The sequence below is a fragment of the Ooceraea biroi genome, chromosome 13, assembly GCF_003672135.1.
Source record: "Ooceraea biroi isolate clonal line C1 chromosome 13, Obir_v5.4, whole genome shotgun sequence".
NCBI classification, from domain to species: domain Eukaryota; kingdom Metazoa; phylum Arthropoda; class Insecta; order Hymenoptera; family Formicidae; genus Ooceraea; species Ooceraea biroi.
Window position 1 is genome coordinate 3,671,575 of NC_039518.1, and position 12,055 is coordinate 3,683,629.

Below are 12,055 nucleotides of genomic sequence, written 5' to 3' on the forward strand. Positions count from 1 at the left end.
CCCTCATGCTACTTAATTTACTAAAATCTAAAACTCTAAAAACGGTCCTTTAAGAAACCACAGTTATACCCAACGATGGCAAACCGAGCACGAACTTCCGACGGTCGTGAGAAGGACCTTTACAAAAAAGAAATTAAAAAGAAATGAAAACAAAATTACGTGCATATGTCTCGACGGAATAGAGATAAAGTCAATCGTTCAAATCGATGAGGGACGCGCACCTCGCGCGAAAGTAAGACGAACGATGTCAACTGTTCTCCACTCTTCATCGACCCCCTCGCGCGCCGGGCCGATTCTCGAAGGCATATTTGGGTATAGCTGCACGAGCACTCTCACTAATTTCTAATTCCGTTCGGAAAAGAGATGCGAAAGGAGCACTTCTAAAATTACTCTCTTCGAGCCAGGGGCATTGGCAACTTGGGCATGATGTCGCCAACGCGCTAAGAGTACAAGGATGTAGAGAACGAAGGACCCGCGCGACCGCTCTGCAGCGCGTCGACCGGCGATCGTGCTGAGCGCGTTCCGCTTGACTCGCCGCGCGCGAGGAGCGACCGCGTAGCGCGTTGGCAACATCATACACGGCATCACCAAACCTTAAAGCATGCACGCATTGTCAATGTCTGTTATATTGAATCGATGCATGCCTCTTAGTGCTCCTTTAGTGGGACAAGGACGTAAGGACGATAATCGAACACTCGGATAGAGAGAAAAGAGCAGGATCGGCTCGAATACGCGAGCGTCGTGCGTTTGTAGTATAATGATGCTCGATGTTGCAATATCGGAGCCGACAGCTTCATCCTTTTACGTCCTCGTCACCTTCTCTCGACATTCGTCGTCTCTATATATGAATCCCCCGAGAAAAGAGAAAGCAGGAAACTGGATCAAGCCCTGTTCTTGGCTTTAGATTCGAAAAAGCTGGACATTACGCCGAAAGCGCGCAGAAATTAAGCCCGTACTCGAGAGGTGGATGAAGGAGGCGGAAGAGAGGTGAGTAAATACCCCTACGATACTTTAGCATTTTACCGTACACCGTTAAAAATTGTGCGTCTATGTTTAAAATTTTCTTGTGTGCCATGTTTTGATTACTACTTCAATGTAAAATTAACATACAACTGATATGTTATTATTTTTATAAGTTAACTTCATAACTTAACATTTTGTGTATGTCTCTTAGAAATGGAATATTATTTCAAATGCTTTTAACAATAATTTTAAACAATCAACATGTCACAAAGTCAGTTTAACATTCTAAAAGAAGTTAAAGTAAATCTTCAAATAATCATGAACTTTGCATATAAAATAATCAAATTTACTAAAATTAAATGTTTCTATCAAAAATAATTTAAGTTGAAATAATTACTATCGTGTGTTAATATAACATAAAAAGTAAATGTTGATATCGTACGAACGAAAATGTTCTATCAACTTTTCTGATGAGTCATTGTAACTTCTCTTCCATGTAGTTTTCAATTACTTTGTATGTTATTTTTACATCACACTTAAAGTTACAATAAGAAAAATAAATGTAAGTATTGTGTTAATTACTTAACATTTCTAGTTTGTCAAAAGTAACATATGACGAATGAGTTACTTTAACTTAAAATTTAGAGTGGACTTTCTGGGACATGCAAAAAATGTTAAAATTAACATTTTATTTTTTACTGTGTAAAAGGCAAGGCATATGAGACGTGGCACATTTCAATACACCGTTAAAAATTGTGCGTCCATATGTTAAAATTTTCTTGTGTTGCCATGTTTTGATTACTACTTCAATGTAAAATTAACATACAACTGATATGTTATTATTTTTATAAGTTAACTTCATAACTTAACATTTTGTGTATGTCTCTTAGAAATGGAATATTATTCAAATGCTTTTAACAATAATTTTAAACAATCAACATGTCACAAAGTCAGTTTAACATTCTAAAAGAAGTTAAAGTAAATCTTCAAATAATCATGAACTTTGACATATAAAATAATCAAATTTACTAAAATTAAATGTTTCTATCAAAAATAATTTAAGTTGAAATAATTACTATCATGTGTTAATATAACATAAAAAGTAAATGTTCATATCGTACGAACGAAAATGTTCTATCAACTTTTCTGATGAGTCATTGTAACTTCTCTTCCATGTAGTTTTCAATTACTTTGTATGTTATTTTTACATCACACTTAAAGTTACAATAAGAAAATAAATGTAAAGTATTGTGTTAATTACTTAACATTTCTAGTTTGTCAAGAAGTAACACATGACGAATGAGTTACTTTAACTTAAAATTTAGAGTGGACTTTCTGGGACATGCAAAAAATGTTAAAATTAACATTTTATTTTTTATGTGTAAAAGGCAAGGCATATGAGACGTGGCACATTTCAATACACCGTTAAAAATTGTGCGTCCATATGTTAAAATTTCTTGTGTTGCCATGTTTTGATTACTACTTCAATGTAAAATTAACATACAACTGATATGTTATTATTTTTATAAGTTAACTTCATAACTTAACATTTTGTGTATGTCTCTTAGAAATGGAATATTATTTCAAATGCTTTTAACAATAATTTTAAACAATCAACATGTCACAAGTAGTTTAACATTCTAAAGAATTAAAGTAAATCTTCAATAATCATGAACTTTGGCATATAAATAATCAAATTTACTAAATTAAAATGTTTCTATCAAAAATAATTTCAGTTGAAATATTACTATCGTGTGTTAATATAACATAAAAAGTAAATGTTCATATCGTACGAACGAAAATGTTCTATAACTTTTCTGATGAGTCATATGCAACTTTCCTTCCATGTAGTTTTCAATTACTTTGTATGTTATTTTTACATCACACTTAAAGTTACAATAAGAAACATAAATGTAAAGTATTGTGTTAATTACTTAACATTTCTAGTTTGTCAAGAAGTAACACATGACGAATGAGTTACTTTAACTTAAAATTTAGAGTGGACTTTCTGGGACATGCAAAAAATGTTAAATCAACATTTTATTTTTTACTGTGTAGTATCGGGCACCGTGAGAAAACGCTCGATTCTCAAAATCGATTGACGCTGCCAACGTAGCGTATTTCAGCGGTAGGCGCGAGGCGTCGTAAGAGCGCAATTTCCATTATCCGCGCGTATGCTCGTGAACGCCGCGACGTATAATTAATTTAAGAAACGACCAGAAACTTCTCCCGCACGATCGACCGGGCTATCCGCGGCCGATACACGATATTATTTCGCGATCGTCCGACTTGGCGGCGGGAGCGTGCGAACGCGTGCGTGCTAATTGCTAATTCGCTAATTGAATTCACCTGATTAATTGCGGAGTGGCGTCTAATAAATACGTGGAATGTTAATTAGAATGGGAGAAACCGTTATCGGCGGCGACGTCGCGCGTCGTGCAGAATCTTCGACGTTCTCTAGCCGCGAGATCGTGCCCGTTCGTCGCCCTGCCCTCCTCCCGGAGAGAGTGTCGAAGGAGTTTGATGACGGGGCGAGGGTACGCAGTATATCTGCGAGGTGTAAATTTTACGAGCCGATAAAATCTAATGAACTTATAACCGGCGAGCTAATAGGAATCCGCGTAGCAGCACCACAATTAAAACTGCGATACGGTTTTAGCGTCGCGCAATCAACCGCTAACGCACTCTCCCACACGTTTTTTATAACTTTTTTCTGAAATTAGATTGATTGCGCTTACCGGAGTTTAGGTGGCGCGCCGTTATTATTAGCGCTATCAGTTATCATCGCGGGCGCGATCTCCTCCCCTTCGCCGCTCCGCGGTTATTATTATTATCTAATTAGTGCACACATAATCGGCGTGTTGTTCAAGAGGTTTAAAATATCATTATTCGTATTTGGTGCGACGGTAAATACGGCCGCAGTTAATTGCTCGCGGTGCGAGATTACGTTGCTCGTGATCTTTCGACGAGATACGATTCAGAATCAAGCGATCGCGCATTCGGTGCTTAAGCGATCAGCGCGTAAATACGGTGGGATAAACACGGAAAATTCATCATACCGCACAATTTGCTCGGAACATTTCAGACCACGTAGGGTCAATAATTGTATAAAGCGATCACAAAAGTATGCTGTGATCCAACGATTGTCGCTCCGGTCCGCGCGAGAGGGCAAAATGGCCCGAGGAAGCGCACCGTGCAGTAATCGAATCATTCAATGACGGAAGCGACGACGACATCTCGGTCTCTGCTCTCTTTTCACGCGCGGCACACCGGCAACAATGACCATCCTGCATTCGCGTGACGAAGAACTAAGCGTCGACCGTGCGCGCGCGCCTCACTTGCCCCGCGTCCGGGAAAAATGAAAGCGGCTAGTTTATGCGGTGCACGTGCACGATTTATCTGCCGAGTAATTAAACTGTGGACTAATTAAAATCAGGTTTCTGATGTACCTCTCCTACCTTCTCCCTCCCGCCGCGCGTCCGCGCGCCTCCTACCACCGCAGCCGTCACCTCGCTCTTACAGCGGCGGCGATGCGGATCGCACACCCACAGAAAAGATTTCTGGACTCAATGCTATTACTCTTTAATCTATCATAAAATAAGATCGCTATAGCGACAATCATGTTTATTATTGAAAAGAAGCATATTTTAATCTTGAATAGAAATTCGAAAATCTAGATTCAAATAATCTTGGTGCCATCTCATTAATTTTCTCAGAAGGATTTGGATAAAAATTTCTAGCAAGTTCAAAATATTCTTGATTTAAGAATATTGTCAGATCTAAAAGACATCTTATTCTGTTCTTGTAAGAGAATTTGTAAATCTGCACAAAACGGCCAATATTTATGTGTTGCAATCGAAAACCGGGAAAGTGTTTCTGGTTATTTACAATGAATAAGTGCAATACTCTACAAGAGATATTAAAAGGTATGGAATGTCTTATCTCGAATCTTATTTCTCAAGTAAGTACATTGTACATACTTACTTACATTTCCATATCTTTTAATATTTCTTGTAGAGTATTGCACTTATTCATTGTAAATAACAGAAACACTTTCCCGATTTTCGATTGCAACACATAAATATCGGCCGTTTTGTGCAGATTCTACAAATTCTCTTACAAGAACAGAATAAGATGTCTTTTAGATCTCACAATATTCTTAAATCAAGAATATTGTGAACTTGCTACAAATTTTTATCTAAATCCTCCTGAGAAAATTAATGAGATAGCACCAAGATTATTTAATCTAGATTTTAGAATTTTCTATTCAAGATTAAAATATGCTTCTTTTCAATAATAAATATGATTAATCTATCATAAAATAAGATCGCTATAGCGACAATTATATTTATTATAAGAGTAATAGCATTAAGTCCAGAAATCTTTTCTGTGGGTGTGCATGTGTGTACGAGCGAGAGTACTTAATCGAAAAAATCACTCGTACCGGAAGCAAAATCTATTTTTTCCTCTCAGCGGTATGCTTCGTCTTACACCCACAGAAAAGATTTCTGGACTTAATGCTATTACTCTTTAATCTATCATAAAATAAGATCGCTATAGCGACAATCATATTTATTATTGAAAAGAAGCATATTTTAATCTCGAATAGAAAATTCGAAAATCTAGATTCAAATAATCTTGGTGCTATCTCATTAATTTTCTCAGAAGGATTTGGATAAAAATTTCTAGCAAGTTCAAAATATTCTCGATTTAAGAATATTGTCAGATCTAAAAGACATCTTATTCTGTTCTTGTAAGAGAATTTGTAAAATCTGCACAAAACGGCCAATATTTATGTGTTGCAATCGAAAACCGGGAAAGTGTTTCTGTTATTTACAATGAATAAGTGCAATACTCTACAAGAGATATTAAAAGGTATGGAAATGTCTTATCTCGAATCTTATTTCTCAAGTAAGTACATTGTACATACTTACTTACATTTCCATATCTTTTAATATTTCTTGTAGAGTATTGCACTAATTCATTGTAAATAACAGAAACACTTTCCCGATTTTCGATTGCAACACATAAATATCGGCCGTTTTGTGCAGATTCTACAAATTCTCTTACAAGAACAGAATAAGATGTCTTTTAGATCTAACAATATTCTTAAATCAAGAATATTTTGAACTTGCTAGAAATTTGTATCTAAATCCTTCTGAGAAAATTAATGAGATAGCATCAAGATTATTTGAATCTAGATTTTCGAATTTTCTATTCAAGATTAAAATATGCTTCTTTTCAATAATAAATATGATTAATCTATCATAAAATAAGATCGCTATAGCGACAATTATATTTATTATAAGAGTAATAGCATTAAGTCCAGAAATCTTTTCTGTGGGTGTGCATGTGTGTACGAGCGAGAGTACTTAATCGAAAAAATCACTCGTACCGGAAGCAAAATCTATTTTTTCCTCTCAGCGGTATGCTTCGTCTTACACCCACAGAAAAGATTTCTGGACTTAATGCTATTACTCTTTAATCTATCATAAAATAAGATCGCTATAGCGACAATCATATTTATTATTGAAAAGAAGCATATTTTAATCTCGAATAGAAAATTCGAAAATCTAGATTCAAATAATCTTGGTGCTATCTCATTAATTTTCTCAGAAGGATTTGGATAAAAATTTCTAGCAAGTTCAAAATATTCTCGATTTAAGAATATTGTCAGATCTAAAAGACATCTTATTCTGTTCTTGTAAGAGAATTTGTAAAATCTGCACAAAACGGCCAATATTTATGTGTTGCAATCGAAAACCGGGAAAGTGTTTCTGTTATTTACAATGAATAAGTGCAATACTCTACAAGAGATATTAAAAGGTATGGAAATGTCTTATCTCGAATCTTATTTCTCAAGTAAGTACATTGTACATACTTACTTACATTTCCATATCTTTTAATATTTCTTGTAGAGTATTGCACTAATTCATTGTAAATAACAGAAACACTTTCCCGATTTTCGATTGCAACACATAAATATCGGCCGTTTTGTGCAGATTCTACAAATTCTCTTACAAGAACAGAATAAGATGTCTTTTAGATCTAACAATATTCTTAAATCAAGAATATTTTGAACTTGCTAGAAATTTGTATCTAAATCCTTCTGAGAAAATTAATGAGATAGCATCAAGATTATTTGAATCTAGATTTTCGAATTTTCTATTCAAGATTAAAATATGCTTCTTTTCAATAATAAATATGATTAATCTATCATAAAATAAGATCGCTATAGCGACAATTATATTTATTATAAGAGTAATAGCATTAAGTCCAGAAATCTTTTCTGTGGGTGTGCATGTGTGTACGAGCGAGAGTACTTAATCGAAAAAATCACTCGTACCGGAAGCAAAATCTATTTTTTCCTCTCAGCGGTATGCTTCGTCTTACACCCACAGAAAAGATTTCTGGACTTAATGCTATTACTCTTTAATCTATCATAAAATAAGATCGCTATAGCGACAATCATATTTATTATTGAAAAGAAGCATATTTTAATCTCGAATAGAAAATTCGAAAATCTAGATTCAAATAATCTTGGTGCTATCTCATTAATTTTCTCAGAAGGATTTAGATAAAATTTCTAGCAAGTTCAAAATATTCTCGATTTAAGAATATTGTCAGATCTAAAAGACATCTTATTCTGTTCTTGTAAGAGAATTTGTAAATCTGCACAAAACGGCCAATATTTATGTGTTGCAATCGAAAACCGGGAAAGTGTTTCTGTTATTTACAATGAATAAGTGCAATACTCTACAAGAATATTAAAAGGTATGGAAATGTCTTATCTCGAATCTTATTTCTCAAGTAAGTAATTGTACATACTTACTTACATTTCCATATTTTTAATATTTCTTGTAGAGTATTGCACTTATTCATTGTAAATAACAGAAACACTTTCCCGATTTTCGATTGCAACACATAAATATCGGCCGTTTTGTGCAGATTCTACAAATTCTCTTACAAGAACAGAATAAGATGTCTTTTAGATCTCACAATATTCTTAAATCAAGAATATTTTGAACTTGCTAGAAATTTGTATCTAAATCCTTCTGAGAAAATTAATGAGATAGCACCAAGATTATTTGAATCTAGATTTTCGAATTTTCTATTCAAGATTAAAATATGCTTCTTTTCAATAATAAATATGATTAATCTATCATAAAATAAGATCGCTATAGCGACAATTATATTTATTATAAGAGTAATAGCATTAAGTCCAGAAATCTTTTCTGTGGGTGTGCATGTGTGTACGAGCGAGAGTACTTAATCGAAAAAATCACTCGTACCGGCAGCAAAATCTATTTTTTCCTCTCAGCGGTATGCTTCGTCTTACACCCACAGAAAAGATTTCTGGACTTAATGCTATTACTCTTTAATCTATCATAAAATAAGATCGCTATAGCGACAATCATATTTATTATTGAAAAGAAGCATATTTTAATCTCGAATAGAAAATTCGAAAATCTAGATTCAAATAATCTTGGTGCTATCTCATTAATTTTCTCAGAAGGATTTAGATACACATTTCTAGCAAGTTCACAATATTCTCGATTTAAGAATATTGTCAGATCTAAAAGACATCTTATTCTGTTCTTGTAAGAGAATTTGTAAAATCTGCACAAAACGGCCAATATTTATGTGTTGCAATCGAAAACCGGGAAAGTGTTTCTGTTATTTACAATGAATAAGTGCAATACTCTACAAGAAATATTAAAAGGTATGGAAATGTCTTATCTCGAATCTTATTTCTCAAGTAAGTATATTGTACATACTTACTTACATTTCCATATCTTTTAATATTTCTTGTAGAGTATTGCACTTATTCATTGTAAATAACAGAAACACTTTCCCGATTTTCGATTGCAACACATAAATATCGGCCGTTTTGTGCAGATTCTACAAATTCTCTTACAAGAACAGAATAAGATGTCTTTACATCTCACAATATTCTTAAATCAAGAATATTTGAACTTGCTAGAAATTTGTATCTAAATCCTTCTGAGAAAATTAATGAGATAGCACAAGATTATTTGAATCTAGATTTTCGAATTTTCTATTCAAGATTAAAATATGCTTCTTTTCAATAATAAATATGATTAATCTATCATAAAATAAGATCGCTATAGCGACAATTATATTTATTATAAGAGTAATAGCATTAAGTCCAGAAATCTTTTCTGTGGGTGTGCATGTGTGTACGAGCGAGAGTACTTAATCGAAAAAATCACTCGTACCGGAAGCAAATCTATTTTTCCTCTCAGCGGTATGCTCGTCTTACACCCACAGAAAAGATTTCTGGACTTAATGCTATTACTCTTTAATCTATCATAAAATAAGATCGCTATAGCGACAATCATATTTATTATTGAAAAGAAGCATATTTTAATCTCGAATAGAAAATTCGAAAATCTAGATTCAAATAATCTTGGTGCTATCTCATTAATTTTCTCAGAAGGATTTGGATACAAATTTCTAGCAAGTTCAAAATATTCTCGATTTAAGAATATTGTGAGATCTAAAAGACATCTTATTCTATTCTTGTAAGAGAATTTGTAAAATCTGCACAAAACGGCCAATATTTATGTGTTGCAATCGAAAACCGGGAAAGTGTTTCTGTTATTTACAATGAATAAGTGCAATACTCTACAAGAAATATTAAAGGTATGGAAATGTCTTATCTCGAATCTTATTTCTCAAGTAAGTACATTGTACATACTTACATTTCCATATCTTTTAATATTTCTTGTAGAGGATTGCACTTATTCATTGTAAATAACAGAAACACTTTCCCGATTTTCGATTGCAACACATAAATATCGGCCGTTTTATCCGAGTAAAGGACGCAGAAGCGCCGAGTCGACGAGCGACTGTGAGAAAATGATGCGTCGACATCGACAAAGCCTACTATAAAGTGGCGTTAATATCAAATTATTCTGCATACAAGAATATATAAGCATAAATGTGTACATGTTACTCTTGTCTGAAGACAGTAAGACAATCTTATTTAATCGAGAGAGAAGAATAGAAATTACTGATTTAAATAAAAAATTGTTTTATTTTCATATTTTTTATACTTGTAATACGATTAAATTAGTCAAGAATATTGTTCGTCTTGTTATCAGAAATCCTTTCTGAGGGTGCAACGTGCGACTCTCTCTCTCTCTCTCTCTCTCTTCTTTCTCTCTTTCTCTGTTCCTTGCAATCCGACACAACCGCTCCGTCTCTTCCTTTCATCCACCTTTCCGCCGTCGTTTTTCTCTTCCTCTCGTTCTCTTCTTTCTCCCCCTCGCCAACACCTGTAACGCAACAACGATGCATGCACCCGCGCCTCTTCATGTTATTCTGCACGCTTCACCCCTCGCGCGCGTCTATCCCTCTTACTTTTCTTGATCTTGTTGGTCCTCTTGATCTTCTTCTTCTTCCTTTTCTCACACGTTTGCCCCCTCCTCAGTCACCAAGCGCCGTGGACCACCCTATGGACATCCCCAGGCCCCTCTCGACCGAACCGCGATCCTTCGCGCGTTGCTCGACTTCTCCATTAGCATATTGTTTTCGCGAATTCGACGAGATATTACCGTGCGATGCTAATGGCCCGCCCGTGTACTTTTTTTCGACTCGACAGTTGGTCATTCGGAGTTAAATTAAAAACATAAATTTTGAGCCGCCACCGCGCGACACCCGGTCCACCCCTTTCCCTCTCCGCGATACCGGGGCTCTCCGGTCATCCCGCAGCCACCCCAGACCGCCTCTCATCGCTCACGTGGAGTCCCAACGGAAGTTCTCCTGTTTGCTGTCGCGGCCGCGAGCTTTTTCCATGTTGCGTCGCGCGGTCGCGCCACGTCATCCGATAGCACTATCCACCGAATGAAATTATATCGAGCAACTGCGCGATGCCGAAAAAGTGCTTATGTGCACCCCCTAAATCAGATTTTTTCTCTTGTTCGTTCGCTCGAGTGAAACTAAGATCGAGCGACGTGATTGAGTAATCGTTAAGTAAATATCGAGAGAATCAGGAAGACGCGATGATTTTTCAATGATAAGTTCGATAGTTGGTTAGTAATGAAATTTTTCGCAAGTTTTCGTGTGTTAATTTCATCAAGTATCGAAAAGTAATTAAAAGAATAACCAACATCGATTTTATCATTATCAAAATTGATGCATTATTTCATTCCGGAAATATACGACTAGGTTGCTTAATTACCTCGCGTTTTAATAAAAATCATTAAATATATAGAAGTGCAAATTTATTTGTGCAAATTTGCGTTCAATATTTTCGCTTCGTGCTTATAATAATAAATGATATACTTGTAATAACAATACTAATGAAAACTTCGGAGACAAGATACAATCAAAAGAATCAAAAGAGCCTGTTGTCTCTTGCGATATTTGAGAATCGTTGAAACAGACGGATGTCTGAACGGATGAGGGTTGCCCGAGATTCAATGAACTCACTGGATAACGAGCGAAATAAAAGTTGGAGTTTGGAAGCGCCGCGACTGTTGGATGGCTAATTTTATTTGAGTCGACGCCGACGTCGCTGCGCGAACTGTATCTCGCGATACGTGGAGAGCAAGTTCGAATCGTGAATCAACCGGGTGTGTACCCGCGGAAAAATCCAATACCGGACACGGGGTGGTTGCGACGAACGTGTCGAGCACGAATATTGTGACGCCCGGCGATTTCCTTTTTTTTTAATCAGTATCCTATTTCGCGCTAAAGTAATTACGAGCGCGCAAAATAGGAACGCGGAATTATTGTTTTCTCTCCCTTTTTTTCATATTGGATTCGCGCGTAACAATGTTTCGCGAACGCGAAAACCGCGGAAAAGAGGGAACCCGGCGCAGGACTCGCGATGTAACTTAATTGTTGTCAAACGCGTTGGAGCGATGTATTCGTTCGAACATGGTAACGGGATCCGTCCCGCGAATTAGCGATTAACATTACACTCGTCAACGATGCGACTCTTCCGAATTTGAGCAAGAGTAGTGAATCTGATTCCAGTACACACGGAGATGCGTCGCAATCATCTGACGGACTTGTTACGTGGTCGGCCGAGTGCACCTCGAAAGGCGAAACGGCCGGCCTC

The 12,055-nt window shown here is 35.8% G+C and overlaps 1 protein-coding gene across 1 annotated transcript in view; it reads left to right on the plus strand.

Annotated features, from left to right (window-relative positions):
* LOC105284035 overlaps nt 1–3,079 on the plus strand; it is a 16,224-nt gene extending 13,145 nt beyond the window's left edge. Inside the window, exon 6 of the mRNA XM_026974696.1 lies at nt 3,022–3,079. Coding sequence (XP_026830497.1) covers nt 3,022–3,079 — 58 coding nt within the window. The remainder of the gene's footprint in view (nt 1–3,021) is intronic.
* The last annotated feature ends 8,976 nt before the right edge of the window (nt 3,080–12,055 follow it).